The sequence below is a fragment of the Semicossyphus pulcher genome, unplaced genomic scaffold (genome assembly GCF_022749685.1).
Source record: "Semicossyphus pulcher isolate SPU_LCO1_2020_fin unplaced genomic scaffold, fSemPul1.0.p SCAF_4, whole genome shotgun sequence".
NCBI lineage: Eukaryota > Metazoa > Chordata > Actinopteri > Labriformes > Labridae > Semicossyphus > Semicossyphus pulcher.
The window spans coordinates 18047108-18067209 of record NW_027211715.1 but is presented as its reverse complement, the minus strand read 5'-3'; the positions used below and the strand labels follow the sequence as shown (position 1 = coordinate 18067209).

Genomic DNA, 20102 nt, shown 5'->3' with positions numbered 1-20102 from the left:
CTGTAAAAAGTGGTATTATTTCCAGGACGACGAGGCAGATCTTGCATGCATATCTTTGCACACATTGTTCTCCTACTTGTTATCTAATCCAGTAGATACAGTAAGGTCGGCTCATCTTGTTGATACGCACAATGGTAGACACCGATAATTATGCAAGGGGTTTGGAAAGTATTCATGTAATATTTAATTGCAAATACACAAAGAGATATTTAAATGAAAAATAATACAGCCGTAAGTTAGTGGGGGATTGTGTATGTTTTTAAATAGTACAAAATTATCCTAATATCACAAGAACAAAGACTATTATCTCGATTTTATCCCTGTGTTTACGTTTGGAGTGAACGCTCATTGGCTCTTTCTCTGATGAGGGCTTAGCGTTTCCACATCACCAAAGTCCCTGACAGCCTGCGAGGATTCAGTCAGACAAACTGCGGTTAGATTTTCCATGTTAAGTGAGGGAGATTTACGTTTTCTTCGCCCGTTTGTCTCTGCGAATAGAAGATCCTTTAGGTTGTTTCAGTCGTGATTTTTTGCTAGTAGATGGTCCCCTGCGCGTGCTAGCTAGTGTTAGCAGACTAGCTCTTTGTGTGGCTAGCTGCTAGCTGAGGGATGTTTTGTTGTTGTTGAGCTGAGCAGCCCTCCCGTCGTCTGGGAGAGGAGACTCGTCAGCTGTGTATGGAAAAACGCCTTCTCGACGCTTTGTCATCCACTGACATTATATGTAAAAGTGACCCGTGAAACCTTACTGTTGAACGTTGAGGTTAGTAAAGCGACACCGAGAGAGGGGACAGTCTGACGGACGAGGAAGGAGATGGGAAACTGTCTGAAATCTCCCACCTCGGATGATATTTCTTTGCTACATGAATCTCAGTCGGACCGGGCCAGCTACGGAGACGGTGCTGACCCAGACCAGGAGCCGCCGCCCCCATATCGGGTAACTTTCACCAACATTTAAGGCTAAAACATAACCAATAAGTTGCCTTTATGTTGTTTTTACATTAACCATATTCATAAAAAAAACAGTTTAGATGATGTCATTTAATGTGCATCGGCTCGGTCTAGTTTTTAAAAAAAAAAGCTTTCCGATAGTACACAGACAATGAGAAGACACTTATATGTCCAGACAAGCAATATGTGAGGCTGGCTCAGCTGTTTACTGATCCAACACCATGCTGGGCCACAACCCAGCCCCCTGACCCCGTCCCTTCATTCCCCTCACACTAATCCGCTTTGTTATATATCCAAAGGTCCCGTCTGTAGTTACACTTGATATAAACTGCCCTCAAACACACTGTACCTGCTGATTTTGGCCCCTATTTTACAGAGAGGAACTAAGACACATGGACATCTATTATAGTCACTTTACCAGTATAAACTGTCAAACCCCAGTTCTCCAGAAAAGAGGGTGTTCTGGAGACTCTCAAAACTTCCTCAGCTGCCTCTTTCAGTGACCCCCCTCCAGGGCAGCAACTGTGTTTGTCTGCTGTCCTTATTTCCAGAATTAGATCATCTACAAACAGACCAGGCCATGTTTAAGCTGTAAATATGATTCATGAAGTTGCCCTTGTATTGTGTGTTAAGAGGCAGCTGCCTGGCATGCGTTATGTAAGGCCTTGGCACAGAGTTTGCATGTTACTGGGTTAAGCCAGGCCTTATCTGTAGATTTAAGATAAGTTTTTATAAAGCATGGGAAAGTAAAGGGAGAAATAGGTCAGTACAGCATGAACGCTGTTGTTGTTAAAGATACTTAATTCTGGGTTTTAGATTCACGATACTGTAATCAACTCTAAACCTTTCCTGTAATCTGAAGTATTCAAAACAGTGTTGAAGACTAACAGGGGAAGCTTTCCTTACTCTCTCAATCCATTATTGTTTAACTAGATATATAATTAAAATCAGAAATACTTTATCACTCCCTGGGGGGAAATCCGGGACTAGCAACTGTAACAGGCTGCATGTGCGGTCGGCGCATGCACACAGTTCTGTAAATGACACATTTTGTTAGTTATATATAAGGTTAAATAGATTTACATATGTAAGAAGGATTTTCAAAATGCCATGAAACGGATAAATGTTTCTCTTACAATTTTTTTTGTTACCATTATGGAGTATATATTCAGGAAATCTGAAGCTGCTTCAAACTATTGGCCACCATACATATTGACCATGAGCAGCGTTTGTGGTATTTTTTTGGTTAGGGTTAGTCTTAAAAGCTCTTAGTCTGAAAAACTGGAATCAAATTGTCCTAAAAACTGTTTGAATTAAATGTCACTGCCTTGCATATACCACTTCACATAATTTCACATGACAAAGCAAAGTACAGACAAGGCCCAGACTACAATAAAAAAAGGACATTGGGGATGCAGCCACAAACTGAGTATAAAGGGAAATGTAACTAACCAATATATATTTAATCAGATATTGCTCAAGTTTCTGTTGTGAATAAATAAAAGATTCACTTTAGTCTGTCTCTGACTAATGGTATGAAATACTCAAAAACTCCATAACGTTATGTAATACTCCAGTGTCTCTCCCACTGAATTTCAGCTAATTAGCGATAGATTAGTTAGTTAGTCCGTTCTAACGGACAAACACACAATTACAAGTTACTTTAAACACAATGTGACAATATGTTTTCTCTCCATGTTGTGATATTTAATGAAGCTGGGCATTAGCTTTATCAAGAGTTAGCGTTACATTAGCTTCATCAGTGGCGTTGGCTTATTAACAGCTTTATTACCACGGTATACTGTCCTTCTCTGCTTTATCAGCAGAATCACAAAACAGAGAGGAGAGAAAATAGACAGAGTTTCAGTCTGTTACGTTTGTTTTTAAATGAACGTTAGAAACCGTAATCGTGCGTTTGTCCGTGTAAACGGACACTAGTCTACCGGAGGCGGACATATCATCAGCACTAACTTCCTGTAATTCATCACGTGATCTACACAAGCCGCGGCATTGGCTGGCTGCCCCCAGTGATGTTTTCACAGCACATGCTGTGCATCATAACAAAGACCCTAACTACTCGATGATGAAATTCGTTGCCAACTATTTTAATCATCGATTTTAAACGATTTAATCGATTAGTTGTTGCAGCCCTAGTTTAAAGCCCTTTTGCTGTTCTGTATACATTCAAACATCCTCAATGGCTCTTCTACAAATATCCCGGACACTACAACAAATATTTAAAAGTGAATACTAAGCTATACACAAGAGGAGGGAGTCGCTGGTTTATGGTGGTAAACAGCATTCTTGGTTGGTTTTGGTGGTTTGCAATGATGGAGGAGTAGTATTGAGTCCTGGTCCTGGAAAGAGCTTCTTTGTAGGACTTCACATGGTCCTTATAGGCCTCACGGTGGACGGTGAGGCCAGTTCTTTTACAGAGTCTCTCCAGTTGGCGACCAGCAGCCTTCAGGGCACGGAGTTCAGTAGTGAACCAGGGGGCAGGGTGGGTGAAGGAGACACTCCGGGTTCTGAGGGGGGCAAGTGAGTGAAGGCTGAGGGAGAAAGTGGTGCTGTTAAGGAAGGTAGACTCACTGTTTTAGTGTTCCTGAATGTGATGGTGCGTTTCGTGCGCTGCATGGGCAGGGAGACAGGAATGGAAAAGAGGATGGCAAGGTGGTTGGCAACAGCTAGGTCCAGACACTGGAGATGGGAGGGAGGAGTGCACACTAGGTCCAGCGTGTGACCTTTGGTGCGGGTGGGACCTTGTGGGGGGGGGGGGGGGGGGGGGGTAAGTGGGGAGTTGTTTTATCAGGAAGTCAGCCCAGTATAACAGCCAGCTCACGCCCATGACCCATGGAACGTGGCTTCTGCCGATAGACAAACCCTTGTGGTGTGGCTTGTTGAAGTGTGAGTAAGTCATGGTGGGTTTGCCATGTCTCTGTTAGACATAAAAATATTCAGCAGCACTAATGTGGGAGTGTTGTTTCTGGATGGTGACAATGTGGGCAGAGTGACACTGTCAACACAGACCAAGGGACTCAGATTGCCAGTGCACATGTGTGGTTTGGCAGTCCCAGAGGCAGAGGCTGAGGCTCAAATGTGAAGCAGCGTCTTTGCCTGGAGCAGGAAACAATATAGCTGCTACAGTAGCTGGTTTAGCAGTTGGTGCATACAGGTGTGTCCGAAGAGCGTCTGAGTCTGATGTAGGAAAAGATGAAGCCAGAAAGCAGAGGGAACTGCTAAGTTTTCAGAAGCGGCGAACAGTCAACGCCAGTGTCCTCTCACATCCGGGCACCATAATATATGCATCCATGGCCTGTTTGCCACAACTATGTCATGTCTGGCATCCAGCAGTGTGTAATTGGGCCAAAGCAGGCAGCTCTGCTATCATAGAGGAGGGATGGTGTAATAAACAACACAATAAGTGCTTTCTTTGGAAGAGCTCTGACTTAAGCTTTTGGTTGTGTTTAGAGAGTCTCTGTGCAGTTTGTTTATACTGACCGAGTTTAACAAGAGGGTTAACTAACTAGTTAAAAGCTCCTTGTAAAGGACTCTTTGAGGCCTGCCAGCTCTGTTCTCCCTGGTGACCACAGTAATCAGCACCTTCACCGTCTGAACCCAGCCTGAGAACACAGCACACATTTTGTGTGTGCTTGCAGATCGGCTTAACACGCTTTTGAAGTGCTGTGTGTGTTAGAGGACGGACTAAAGGCTCCACTATACTTGATTTGGTATTTCCTGAGAATCATTTAAGAATGGGCCTGGGTGCAAATGCCTGTGTTCTTGCTGGGGAGGATGAGGTTTGCTAACTATGACGGAAAAAAAGACGCTTGAAATCTCAACCATGAAATCTAAAACAAAGACCACATGAGCTCTCTGGCTGAGGTGAGGTTACAGAAGAGGAGAAATGACTCAGAACAAACCTTGTTAAAACCCAGGAAGAGATGTGGGAGTAAGGAGTGAGAATGACAGGAATTTTTCACTTATTGTGCTCAAAAAACAATCCATCATATTGGAAATTAAATAAAGTCACAGAAAGTTTAACCTTTTAGTCTTTATTTAAACAAGATTTGTATGTATAAATGCTCTTTTTACTATATTTCATAGGGCCAAGATTCAGGTTACACCATACCATGACGGCTGGTTTCTGTTGGGGAAACAAACAACCACGAGGTGTTTCCCCTCGGTGTTCAGGAAGCTGATATAAAGAATTTGATTGCTTGGAATTGACTCATATTTCCATCACAATCATTCCCAGCTGGAAATGATATAAACAACATGCGCCCCAGGCTACAACATAAAATGTGCGGCTGTTCACTGTGTAAACAAGCTGTGACAATATAGACATAAAGTTGTATCCAGCCAAGATAACATTTTAACACATGAACAGTTGAACTGCATGCCACTCTTCAGACGCTCACCCTACAAGGGTAATAAATGTCGGCTGCTTCTCCACTTTTGTCTATCATGTTGAAATTGCTCAGGGAGTGTTTCCTCGGAATCCAGAGTCAGCGGGGAATCAGAGAATCATGAATTCCAGCATCTGGAGCTGCGTTTCGATGCTGTGGAATCATTTCCTCGCAGGGCACAGACCGTCGAATAAAGAAAGGGTCACTTATAGGGATAAATGTTCAGAGAACCCAAGACTATTTACATACTTTGTGTGCAAAAACCTTCATGTTGACTTAACTTCTTCTTTCGTATACTGGTATGGCAATAACCATAGACTGTATAAAAAGATGGATGACATGACAGCTCCCTAAAAGTGAAGCCAAAACATCTCTATCTCCCCCGGCTGACTGGCTGCAGTATAGGTCATAAAGCCCGCCTCCTCCATGTTAACAGATGGGACATGAGTCAAACTATAAAATCAAAAATACACGCCAAATACATTTTTCTCAAACATTGTTTCTGTCATTATAGTTAGTTCTTATCATGCTGATGCGTCCAAGTGTTTTTTGACATTTGTGATATTTTTCTGTCAAGGATGATTGACAGCTCTGTTGACAAATACAGTCTGTTTGAGATTAGCAGAGTAGAGGAGGAACGGGGAGAGGAAACGTAACTAAAACAATCACTACAGTCATTGAAGTTTCCATACCTGTGAGCGTCTGCTTCAGACCAACACAAGAAGCTGTTCTGCTGTTAAACACGCCGGCGTGCGGGATCTTTGCTGTTTTTCCTGTAAGTTAGTGTGTGTTTTTGTTCACGGAAGTGGCTACGGCGGCTCCACCCGTCGATTTCTGCTGCGCAACTCTGGCTCCAGATGACGTCACCATCGCAAGGTGGCAGCGCCTATCACGAGGGCTATTTTGGCATCAATTTCGTACAATGAAAGCAGATGCATCGTCCATCTATATATACATAATTAATCATTGGTAATAACTAATACGTCATATTTTCATCTTTGTCACCCACAGAAAAATTAGATACTAAAGTAAAACTGGTCATACTGGTTTAAAAAGATAGTTTTATAGATTCCTGCCTACAAATGTATCAGAACTAATGGTAAAGAAATGTAGTTAAATATAGACATGTGACATGTAGCAGCTATTACATCACATCTAGCTGATTTTAAGGCTGCTTGATTATTAATATCTTTTTTTTTTTTTTTTTCTTAATTTGTTAGCTGCTGTCTAAATCTAGCCAGACAATAAAGCATTATTGCCAAGCTATAACTCTGCTTGATGTGTTGCAATAAGCCTTAAAATCTCTGTAGTTTAATATGTATTGCACATCATGTGTACAATTTCTTTCCAGTTAGAGGATTTGATCATCTGTCTATATAAGCTTAAAATGAGCATATTGCGTTGCATTTAGACATGGTCTGCAGGGACATTACATGGGTGGAAGGATGGATGGATGAGTGTTGAAAGCTAAGTGGCTAAGATTGGCCACTAAGCCGACCACTTTGGCTTGTGGACGGTTTGAACTCTTGTCAGATTCAGTGAATGTGTGTGAGAGCGGTGTTCACGTGTGTTTTGTATCAGTTAGGTCGGCTACCAAGCTGTTCGTGCTCCTAATATTGTGAAGGCTGAGTGTGTGCCCGTGTTAGTGTGTGTGATGCATAAAATAGGTTTTATGTCGAGTGTGGTGATTAGGGAAGCAGCTGGTGAGACGAGTGCTGACTCATCCCTGTGGAACCGGGCTGCGAGAGATAAGGCACCCCTGTGTGTTTGCGTTTGAGGGACAAGGAATGTTTGAGTGTGTGTGTGTGTGTGTGGGTTTGTGTGTGTGTGTGTGTGTGTGTGTGTGTGTATATTTCGGCCCCCTGGTATGGCTTGTTATGCTCCTGTCTCCCTCAGAGATGGGAGCAGTGACAGGAGTTTTTATTGATCACATTCAGCTTGGGCACAAAGGCCTTTATACTGCTGTCAGCTAGCTTTACGGGCTAACCTTATTGGCTGGAACATCCTGCAGACTTTCAAAGATTCACTGTGTCTGTGTGTGTTTGCTTGAAGCTGAACGTGGTCTTTCTTGATACACTTTTCAGCCCTTTTCACTGTTTCTCTCACTCTTGTGTGAACATGAGGACTAGGGGGTAAAACGGGATCTAAAACACGTCAAAGAAGCCCCTGCTGCTCATGTCAAATACAAGGCCAAATCTCCTTTAGATGCTTTAGTACAGCAGGAGGTGCACACCATTGACTGTAGGCACACACACACACAGCTTCGAGTCTGTCAACTAACCGGAATGCCAACAAAATGAGAGGGCTTGTGATGCAGTCAGCAGTTTGGTTTGTGCTGATCTCAATGTTTTATAATTAGCTGTCAAATCTGGAGGAGAAACGGGAAACAGGGGAAAGCCTGAACAACAGACTCTAGCGCTACTTTTATTCATACTTTTATATTAAATTCAAAATTCTTATAAATTCTAATCTGTGTGTGTGTATATATATACATATATATATATATATATACAAATTAGTAATCATCAAGTAAGTTCCCACCAAGTAATCAGATTGGATAAGAGGTATTTAATGAGTGCTGATATAGAGAACATCATTGGGACTTTTCACTCTGTGTATCACTCCGCCTTAGCCACATGTTCTGAATACTGTTAATGAACATTACAGACCGTGTATGTCTACATGAATTAATCAAGCTGGTACCTCCGAATCACACAGCAGACTCATCATGCATCAGCATGGTGATATTCAGTACAACATCACTCCTTCTCATCTGATTTTGGTTCTTCCATCCAGGTAGTGATTCTTGTTATGACACAGTCAGTGAAGGCAGGATAGAAGTGTGACTTTCGCATTGTTGTTCAGATAACAGTAATGTGGCAGATTACTTCAACCACTGACATCACTACATGTATGATTAAGATGTTGGCTTTTAGCCTTGTCAGGCTACATCCCTACCAGAGAGTCACTTGTGACAGATCAGCTCAGATCAGATTTGTCCTAATATGGTAACAGAAATATCAGCGGAGGTGGTGCTGACAAACAAGTCATTGTGAAGTCTGCTGACAAATACATAGAGTTCACTATGAGTATCACAACTTGGTTTTTGTTTTCTCACGCCGACTTCTTCATACAAAGACAGGTCGTAGTGGTTGTGCATATGTTACGGGTGTTTGTCACACTGTCATAACTCCCCTGATACGTGTTTTATTGCTCTAAAATCTTAACTCCTGTTAAGAATAGTGAAATAAATCTAAATATTTTCTGACTTTTTATTAACAGGTTCTGTTTGAATGAAAGCAAAAATGCGCTCCATTTGCAGTTTTCTGTGGCTACAAAATAGGCTTTGTGTAAGCTTCATCATGTGTTATGTGTAAATACTTAATGTGTTAATACTCTTAGCCTGCATCAACGCCCAAACTTCCTGCTTTAACCGGCTGATGAGGTAATGGGTTATAAACGTGCTGTTTTGAACACAATGTGTCCTGTTATCACATCAACAAACACGTCCTGTGATATTAATGTCGACCCTTCTCCTATTGTTGTCTGTAACATGTGCATGCTCGTGTGATCAGAGTGCAGGTGTTTGCAGGTTCAAATATTTTGTAGCTCTGCAGCCTCTGAACCATCATCATCAGTGCACACTGCTTATGTTGCAAACGCATTTTTTGTAGTTGTAATGTGTCATCACTAAGCTGTTCTTCCAGCAGGTGTTCAGCACAGGAATTCTGCCATGTCATCATGATGCCCGCCTGCAGCCCCTTTCCCCCCATGCACAATAGCTCTAATATGTCGGCATCATGTTGACACAGCCGGGAGCTGGGTTCAAATACCTTTCCTGCTCTGGCAGTCTGCAAGCTCGGGACAAATTTTCTACCTGGTGCATCACAGTATTAGAGGGAGTAAAGCTGCATTATTCCCAGAATACAAACGCATTCAACAGGCTACCTTTTCACATGACATTTACAATGATAGTCCACCTAAATGTGTTCTTTTTCGCTACAACAAACTGTGGTTTGAATTTCAGTTAGCGTAAGGGAATTTTTCTTTAAGAGACATCGGAGTAGTTTTGAAACCTGTAGGCTTCTCTTCCGAGGAAAGGAAGTACAAACCCACAAAGTTTCAGCTATCGTTCCGTTTTACTTTCACACCCTCGCTGTCTAATCACCTTGTTAAATCTGTCTTGGCGGGTGCAGGCATTTAATGTGGGGGCATTGTAGGTTATATCAGTATTGGACGTGTGATGGTGAAAAAAATCAGAACACAAATTGTGTTATTTAGGCGACTGATGATGAAGAAATTCACAGAGCAGACAGAGAGAGAGAAAGAGGGGGCACAAGCCGCTTTGTGTATTCAGAGAGGAGAGGAGGCGTGTGTGTGTGTGTGTGTGTGTGCAGTGTTTCTAACCCCTGCAATATACTTGTGGCCGTAGCTGCCGGCTACCTCCTCAATTTGTGGAATTAAGTGGGGAAACACTGTAAAGTCTGTGTGGGGGAGACGATGCAGTGTGTGTGTGTGTGTGTGTATTTTCAAAGACTTGTTTGTTGAATGATCTGTGAACACGTGTGTACTAAACCTGTGAACGCAAAGCTGTTGCATTTTCTTGAACCTTCGAGTTACGGACGCCTCCCTTTTATTTACCTTCTCTTTTTTTCTGACTAGACCTAACCCTGAAGAGTTAGCTCCCCTTTCCTTCAGTGCATCTGCTCTCATCCTTTGTTGTCTACAGTCACCTCTCTTACAGGTTCACAACAGAACTTTAACTTCCTTTGTCTTAAGCCGCCTTCCCACGGGTCAAAAAGACCACTAACAACCGGCTTTTTTGCTTAATGGGAAAGGTTACAATCAGCATTCAGACCCGAGTCAAATGACTCTGCAGTAGACCCGGGTAATTATCGCCTCGGCATTGATGGGAAAACCCGTGTAGACGCTAATCTCCTACCCCTTTCCGGCACGATGCTATGCTCTGTCTACTTCTGCGACTCCTTGTCATCTCAGCTACAAATTCTGCCCGTCTCTGTCCGAGCAGCGCTCGAACATCATTCCAGATTTCACTGTGCCATGTTTGATACACAGACCTAACTTGGTAACATCTGCACTGTTTACTAACCCTGTGTCCGGCATGTTTGCGATGTCAGACGACGGCGCAGCAGAAAAGAGACCGAAAGCAGTATACTTCACTGGCAATGGGAAAAGACATCTATACGCGGGTCTTCCCAGGTCTGAAAAACCCACCTCAATGTGCTTCTTCCGGTGGGAAAAGGGTATTACTTTCCTTTTTTGTCTTTGTGGTCAAGCCACGGTCACATAATGACCAGTTGTCACATCCCAGCTGACATGCCAGGAAGGGAGGTGTGGCAGCAATAACGCTGCTGACTACTGCACAGTCATCACACACACACACACACACCACAGCTGCTACTCTGAGGCAGCCCCCGTCTGGTTCATTAACCACATTTTCCACCCCAAGTAAGTGGACGTATTAGTCCCAGACACAACCTTTCAAGGAAGCCTGTTGTTGATTTTGTATACCGAGGTTTTGGCAATGCTCGTGTAAAAACCCTAATGGTTACCCCTTCACAGCACAGTAGTTCTAACACTCTGCTGATCTTTTAAATGCTCCATGCACTCGACCTATTACAAAGGGGAAAGCTCCGATGATTAAAACAGCTTTCTCTTGTGGCATGGGAGAAAGGAGTGGTTGTCAGAGGAGCAGCGGACAGCCTCCACTGTTAATGAAATGCAGACATATTGCTTCAAATGCTCTCCGCTCTGAAAAGAGGTTATGAGAGGTTACAGAAGGATTTACTCCCTGCTAACGCCTGTCTGATCTCTTTACTCAGTTGTGTGTTGCTTTGTGTCAAAAGGTTGCCGTGTGGACATACAGGTGGTTAATGAAGGAACCCCCTCAATGGCATTAGAGTGAACTTAGCCTAATCCATGGCTGCTTCCCAAGTCTCTTATTTGATAGCTCCTCGCCCGAACCGGAAGTAGTTCCGGAGCCGCCATATTGAGGACCGTCTCAATGCTCTTATCGCTGCTCGGAGGAGCGAGGAGAGAGGAGGGAGTTCCGAGGAGCGATAAGCGAGGATACACAAGAGCAGCCTCCACGGAAGTCTTTTACTGGCCGACACGCCCCCTTATCAGATATCAGTTAGTGATTGGAGGCAGCAGCAGATCGGACTTATGTGAAACTTCACAACATCACCGGAGTTTCATATCGCAGAGAGGAAGAAGCGGACCTTAAAACAGACTTTAAAATATATAAAATGCAGTGACTAACTGCAGATTTGATTTGTTTTCTGAGTAAAAATAAGTTGTCTAAAAATCAAAAGTGGCAAAAACAGATTCATTTCTATTAAATGTAATCTAAAAAAATACCTCTTCTCAATGAATTCAGAGGGAGCAGGAGAGTCTCTCTGTAAGCAGGTAACACTACGTGTGAGAGTGATCATCAGTGAGGTCGGGCTGGATCAGCGTGACGTGATTTCTATTTATCCTGAAACTTTTAGCCTAATCAACAATGTTCATAGTTCATGAACAGACAGTATTTGGGCTGATTAATTATTAATTAATTCAAATCAGATGATCAGTGATCAAAATTGTAAATAATAAACAAATAATATAAAGGCAGCAGGAACACAGACTGCAGCCTGTTCTTCATGTGCAGGTGTTTGTTACACAGGTAACAGGATACAGAGAGGAAACACTGTTACTGTGTGTTTTATTAGAACTAATGCAGAGCACATGTGTACAGACACAAACAGACTGACAGCTGATCCAGCTGTGATCAGCTGACGCGATCATCACAAACGGACGTCGCAGCATGTGACGCTTCATCGAAGGACGTCTCATGTCTCTTAAAAAACATTCCCTTGTTTCCTCTCTCCTCTCTTGGTGTCCTCGCGTCTCTCCATGCATCTCTGGTGGGAGGGACTAAGACGCAAGTGAATGACGCAAGTGAAGGAATCATGGATGCAATTTAAGAGACTTGGGAAGCAGCCCATGACGTGGCTGTTGGAGCCTTTCAGTTGCATGACATAAAGGTTTGCTGCGTCGTAGGAGGAGGAGGAGGAAGAGGAGGAGGAAGCTGAACAGGGGCTCAGGGAGGGAAAAGAAGACGTGCTCACCACAAAAGACTGGGCATGAGTGAGCCGATGAAAAAAGACGCATGTGTCATACCATGCGCTGTGGCCCCACAGCTAGAAGGTCACTGGTTCAAACCCTGGTTTGGGCGAAGTTGGCCTTTCTGTGTGGAGTTTGCATGTTCCCCCTGTGCATGTGTGGGTTCCCTCCGGGGGTCTCCGGCTTCCTCCCACAGTCCAAAGACATGCTCCTTAGGTTCATTGGTGACTCTAAATTGCCCGTAGGTGTGGTGTGGGAGTGCGAAAGGTTGCCTGTCTCTATTTGTCGGCCCTGTGATTGACTGGTGACCAGTTCAGGGTGTACCCCGCCTTCCGCCCAATGACAGCTGGGATAGGCTCCAGCCCCCCCCCCCCCCCCCCCCCCCCCGCAAGCCTGAACAGATAAGCGGTATAGATTATGGATGGATGGATGGATCTGACAATAGCTACCTGCAGTGAAATGTACAATCCAAAATATAGACGTGGGAAACACCACCACCTACTGCTTCCAATCGTATCCCACAACATGACATGGCCACCAACATTGTTCATCAGCCTGTCCCGGCTTGACTTCCATCTTCTGCTTTGTGAAAATAACATCTCACAAAAATGAGAAAAAAGGATATCTTTTTTGCACTCAAAATATTCCTGCTACAGAACATACAGACTAACTTGTTTGTCAGAAGAGAAATGTAAACTGGGACTGAAATGAGAGCAGCGGAAGTGAGGTGTTGCTTGTTGTTCTAAGCAATCATGCCATTTCTCAGAAAGTTCTGGCGCCTGCTTTTTACATTACTAACTTTGTGGTTCTAAGTTGTGAAGTTGAGTAGTTTCTCAACTCAACTCAACTCAACTTTATTTATATAGCACTTTAAAAACAACCACAGCTGAAAACAAAGTGCTGTACACAAATAGACAAAATTGAACAATTAAAAGCAATAGAATAGATAAAATGGAATAAAACAAGAATAACACTAAAATAGTTGTTTCATTGTTTTTAAAACAATCAAAAACAATAAAACAATCTCAAGTCAAATATTTAGTCCGTCTTTTTCACACTATGCTAATGGGCTCTCCTTTCTCTCTTTCTGCAGGAACAGATTCATGTGCCCGTCTACCACCCTACACCCAGCCAAGCCCGACTGGCCACCCAGCTGACGGAGGAGGAGCAGGTCCGCATCGCCCAGCGGATCGGACTCATCCAGCACCTCCCGAAAGGCGTGTATGACCCAGGGCAGGACGGCTCTGAGAAGAAGATCAGAGAGTGAGTAGTAACCCTGGTTGTCACACTCAGCAGTGGGAGTTTTAGTTTAAAAGCCGTGGGGTGACCTGTGTTTTAGCACAGTGTTTGTCGGTCTTTAAAAATGCTTTAAAAAGATTTATCTACACTCTCTGTCTGAAACCAGGATTAAGATATTATTACTCGTTTGCTAAAAGATTTTCTTTCAAATATAGTCTGCTCTATTTTAAGGAGTCAGAAAATGTAAGCACAAAATCACCTCGTAATTTAACACTCTCAACTTTGCATACAACCTGCTGTTGTGTGAAAGAGAACTTTCATTATTAGTGTGTACTCAATATTTTTATATTGTTCACACGTGTGTTGGCAATTAACAGCAAGGCACATTGCTAATAAACTAGTGCATGTAAAAATTATATAATCTGTAACATATATTATAGTATACCAAATATGCCACTCATAAAGGTAAACTAAAACCAGGCAAGTTGTTCTTTTAACTATCATTATAAGAAAATTTTTCCGATTCAAATCGATTCTCATTTGAATGACCTAATATTGATTAATTAATCCCGAGATCGATCTTTAAAATATCTCTAAAAACGAGTCTCATCACTCACGTTTCTGAGCACCCCTGAACATAGCACGACTCAGCGCATCCCCCCCGAAACACTTCAGTGAGGGAGACATGCCCGGACTTGTTTACTGCACCTACTAAGGAGATCATCAGTGATCTCTTTTATTGATCTCTTTTAATCGTGTGTGTGTCAATGAATATGTAAGTTAGTTTTGCACTGATGTTTATGTTACTCTCTGTTAGCGTCAGGTTTGGCCGCGAGTGTATTTTTGGCATGTTTTTATACAGTATGCCTTTCCCCATAACTGTTAGTCTTGTGTCGTTTTGTTCTTCACACTATGAGATCTCGTGGCCAAATCTCGCACAAGTTGAACCCCAGTTTGTTTAATCAAAACCATGAGCCAGGTGTTCAGACTGATAATCTGAAACTGAAAAAAAAGAAAGTTCATGTCTAATTCATAAAATTGTTCAAATTGTGTTGACTGCTTTGTGTTTGTCATGTTAAATAAAAAGTACATGATTTAACTTCTTTGGGGTAAATTCTTATTGTAAACATTAAAAACTTTGCACCATGATAAAGCACCAGTTTAGAGGTGCGCTGATATTGTAACTGAAATACTCCTAACCAAATCGAATCGGATCGGATTGGCAAATGAATCAAATCAGGACCTTGTGAATCGGAATCAAATCGAATTGAGAAATCCTTATCAATACCCAGCCCAAATCATTATTGCACGGCTGTGTTAAATACTGGATTCTGTTAATTATGGCATTCTACGGTGTGCTACTTCTCTATAACAGACTGTTGCAATGAAGCACAGACCGTGGCTAGGGATTGCTCTCATCACACAATCTGGAGGACAAACTGTAATCATATCAATCCGCCGAAAGAAGTCCGGTAGATTTGAAGTTGGTCTGTTTACAGAGGGAAAAAAAGAGACAAAACAGCGAAGAGAAAGCAACAAAGGTTAAACGATGCGGAAAATGTAGGACACGACGGCCCACGAGACGGCACATAAAGTAAACATTAAACGGAAGGCCGTGTGGAATGCGGTGGTTCCAGAGAGAAAAACAGAGAGAAAAACATACAGAGTTGACCTTTGCTATGGACACAGCTCTCACTGTGAGTGTAACGGACTATTTTTAAACAGAAATATAATCATTTTTCAAATAATAAAATCATTAATGTTTTGTGTTCAATTATTGATTTAGTAAGTAAAAACCTGTATAATGAGCTGGATAGTGTACAGTGAGCAGGATGTCATCGCGCACACTGTCGGGCTTCCATTCCAGTATAACAACCTGCTCACTGTAAGTCATCCCTTGCTTAAACTCTGATGTACTATATTTGGAATTTTGGAAAAAAAATTGTCCTCATAACAATTTAAAGATAATAATGCGCTGCAAGTCATTTAATCTTTAGCATCAAGTAATATTACAAAATATTCCTTAAATAGAGGTTTTAATTGTCCATATCCAGTCTCCAATGAGTGTCTTTGTTCACCTTCACAGGTGTGTCATCTGTATGATGGACTTTGTGTATGGAGACCCCATCCGGTTCCTGCCTTGCATGCACATCTACCACATGGACTGTATAGACGACTGGCTGATGAGATCCTTTACCTGCCCCTCCTGCATGGAGCCTGTGGACGCCGCGCTGCTCTCCTCCTACGAGACCAACTGACACACAACACGCTCACATACGCCCACAGACGACTGTGTGTGTGTTTGTGTGTGTGTGTGTGTGTGCGTGTGTGTGTGTGTGTTTCTGTGTTTCTGTGTGCCTCACAAATTCCTCAGTTGGCCTGCTGGACAGGATTGGAGAGATAAGCAGTGGTGGTGGTGGTTAAGACAAGAAGGAAGGAGCTGGATCACGGTAAGGAGAGAAAGACGGGACCCGACAATGGCGGATGAGAAGTTTAAAGGGGGACTTCGACGAGAATCGACGATGGTTAACAGACATTGGTGAAAAACTTTTCTAAGATCTGCTTTTATAATATATCTGTGTCTATTATATATAGACACAGAAGTGCGCCCAGGCACACACTTTGATTATATACTCCCTATCATTGAAATGAACACAGAATACAGGACAAAGGCTCTCCACCATCAGGCTGCAGACTGTGTTTGTTGGACTACTGAAGCCTGAATACTGTAATGTCAAGCCACAAGACAGCGAAAGAAACGCCCTTCAGATTCCTGTTGCTTTGATGTGACTCCACACAGACGCCTGCTGCAGAGTCATATCTGCTGCAAAACTGCTGCACATGCAGATATGCAATTAAAAGAGTGCCACAGATGGACAACAGACTACAAACTTCGCTTGTTCGCGGCATCCGGGCCTCGAGTTGTACAGATCTTTCATGAGATAAATAAGATTGATTGGTGGATTAGTTGATTGTTCTGTTGCTTTGTGAAATCTGTTGTGTGTTTGTTTTGTCAGTCAGCACAAGGGCTCTGTGGAACCAGTGTTTGCCAACAACACAGACATGATGAAAGATAATACAGAGTGTCAGTCACTCACGTGATGGATAGCTGGAAGACTCTAGATCTACAGCTGTCAAAATAGTGATACAAATCAGAGACATTTGCACTTCTTAATCAAACTTGTGACAAGAGTTGACCATATGCATTCAGTAATTATTTCTCAATGACATATGTGATTTACTTTACCTATCTTCTCAATGCCATTGCACTGACTTGTAATCAAAGCCGCTGTTTCAGTGGACCAGCACATGCTTTATTACTGGTGACATTAATCAAACGAATCATTTGATCCTAAATTTGGTGCCCTTTTTATTTTCCAAAGCATGTAATCCTAAAGTCTGCTGGAACCTTACATTTCTACTGTCATCAGAGTCAACTAGTTTACTATTAAAGCACAAAGGATACAAGTTAGATATTTTCTTCTCCCTGCTAACTTTGCCCTCTGAGTCAGCAAGAATTATGCAGAAAATGATCAATCATATCCGCTCCCCCTGCGCAGTGGGCATGATGCAGATCAAACACAGTTTGCAAACATGCCTTTAGTGATCTGTTTGTGTGTGTTTGTACCTGCGTGTGTGTTTGTACCAGGCTTTTATGGCCCTTTTTGTGTATGTTTTAGAAAGATTATGGGGGTGGAAATGGCAGTCAGCACCTTAGTCTTTGCACAGTACTTTAATCTACGTAACTCTATCTGTTGTACATCGTCCTCCATCTGGAAGGTGGAGCCTCATGGCCTTAGGTGACACAGGATGAGGGTTTGAATCAGCTGCTAAAGTCTGAGAATCCACTTCACTTTAAGAAACAAGAAGGGGGATTGAACACAGTTTGACTGCCAATGCTGCTGCTGAGCTGTCATTGTACATGTCATGTCATGAAGAATACAAAAGGTGGGTCGAGAAAAATGTTCAGCTACATTGTCACAAAAATAATAAATAAAAATTGTCAGTGTATTGAGGTGCCTAGATTGGAATTCTTTCACATCACAGGGCTGTTTTGAAAGAGCATTCCTGTAGGATTGCGTAACTAATTTCCACTGCTTCCTTTTGCAATTGGGACAAAATGCATGGGCAGATGTAGCAAGTGAGGACAGGATGAGTCACTTTAGGGGATGGGGTCAAGTCTTCCGACACACAAGCTTCACAAGTGGGTTGTCCATGGAGTTGTGTGCCAGATGTGTGGACGTTGGCCATGTTACCACAAAAGATCATGGTAGAGTAATGAGTAGTGCATGGCTGCAATGATGAGTCAATGATGGGCATCATTCACAAACGTTTTTATTAGTTTTTCCAAAAACTGTCAGATTCATGACTTGTTCTTAATCTGATGGATCCCAAAATCCTCAAAAGCTGCAACAAGTTGTTCAAAGTGAGTACAGTTAAAACCCACTAAAAAAGCATGTGTCTGCCGGCCCGTATGCATACACAGAAATTAAAATCACACAGTAACGAGAAGCAGAGTGAAGTCAGGGATGCCTAAACTAATCTAAGGATGGTGGAGCTGCTAACTCCAAATATAAGAAAAGCTTTAGAAGGTCTGAAACGGAGCTTCAGCTGCAGGAAGTGAAACGCAAACAAGCTGACATTTAGAAGCTTCAGTAGTGGAGTTATTTTTAATGCGTGAAACCACTGACGATTGGTGTTAGATGAAGAGGTTAACTGCACGCTGCCTCTTTTTTTTTGTTTAAAACCTCCACTTAAGCATGTACAGGACAAAGAGATAAGAGGTAAGAGGTACGGCTTTGTCCACAGGGGGCGCCAAAATCAATACAAACACAAAGATCCACACATGAGCTTTAAGCAGCCTGTTTTAAATGAAGTAAAGTAGTTTGCTACATTTTTACATACATCCGTTACTGAGTAAAATATTTATCTATGAATATTGCGAGCTAGAAAGAACACTGACTTGGACCAGACACCAATCAAAGCAGCAGTGCCAAGTGATTTAGAGCTGGGCTGCAACTACTAGCCTGAGGCATAATGTGACATTTCCTCTTTAACCAGAAACAGATGTTAGAACGCTCTCTCAAAGTCACATGACTCCATTAACCAAAAAGTAATTTTACCTCGCAGAATACAGGACTTGCTGGTCAAATAAAAAAACCTATCAAAGCAGCGGGAGACCACCGCTACTCCCGTGTTCTATGAGGCAAAATGTGTGTTGACCATCTTTTGTCAATGGAGTCTGATGGCTATGAAGAGAGCTACACATAACTGCTGTTTCTGGTTAAACAACGGATCTTACTCTTTGAAAAACGTCCATCTTTCCTTATTTTGACACCAAAACATGTAAGGCCCAAGTTTGAAAATAGCAAAGTTTTAATGTATTTCATTTGCATAGAACTCTGCGCCCAAACCTCTGAATTGCTCCCTCACTTGCATGACTGTAACAACCAGCCAGGTTAAGAGAAAGCTGGGACTTCATCCAGGCAAGGCTCCAGGTCCCGACGGTATCACTAAAAGAGTTTGGAAGACATGTGCCAGCCAGATGACTTGATTCTGCAACACCTCCAAACTGAGTCTGAACAGGAGAGAATACATGTGCTGTGGAAGACGTCCTGCCTGGTTCCGCTGCCGAAGAAGACGACCCCATCTGACCTCAAAGACTATCGACCGCAACGCGCTCACTCATATCTGGAGGGGACTGACTGCACTGTGAGAATCGCCTTCTTCGATTTTTCCGGTGCATTCAACACCATCCAGCCACAACGACTGAGACAGAAGCTGCAGACGATGGGTGTGAACTTGTCCCTCACCTCCTGGATTACTGACTACCTGACAGACAGACTACAGTTTGTCCGCCTTGGCAGTAGTGTCAAGTGGCTGGACAGACGGTGGAGCACTTTCTCCATCAGACTGGTGCAGCTCCCCTGTCACACGGACAGGTACAGGAACTCTCATCCTGATGTCTCGTTCAAACTGCACTTTGTTATGCTCCTGCTAATATTTGCCATGATTCATCTTGAACATTTAGTACCACTTCAGTGGTGTATTCGCACATTAACATCTCTGTACACTGTAATAGCACATTAACGCCTTGATTCACTGTCTGAACATTAACATCTTATACACTACAATTGCACATTTACAAGTGTGAAGAGGGTATGGTAAATGAACACCTCCACCTCCCTGTAATGTTTGTTTACATGTAAGATACTTGTTAGTTTTATATTTTAAATTTACTTGAGTAGGTTTACTTTTCAGATTTGTTGGTTTATATTTCAGATTAATATAGTTGAGATTATTATCTGTAAAGGCTGTCAGAATTCCTGGATGTATTCCTGTCTTGGTTCTAGTGTTTGGCTTATTTTTACTGTGTGTTTATTT

The 20102-nt window shown here is 42.6% G+C and overlaps 1 protein-coding gene across 1 annotated transcript; it reads left to right on the top strand.

Moving 5' to 3' along the window:
- Positions 1-389: 389 nt before the first annotated feature.
- rnf11b (ring finger protein 11b) lies at positions 390-17729 on the top strand. The gene is made up of 3 exons (XM_069679947.1): positions 390-934; positions 13573-13742; positions 15805-17729. Exons 1-3 carry the CDS (start codon positions 812-814, stop codon positions 15974-15976), a joined length of 465 nt encoding a protein of 154 aa, XP_069536048.1. The 5' UTR covers positions 390-811; the 3' UTR covers positions 15977-17729.
- The last annotated feature ends 2373 nt before the right edge of the window (positions 17730-20102 follow it).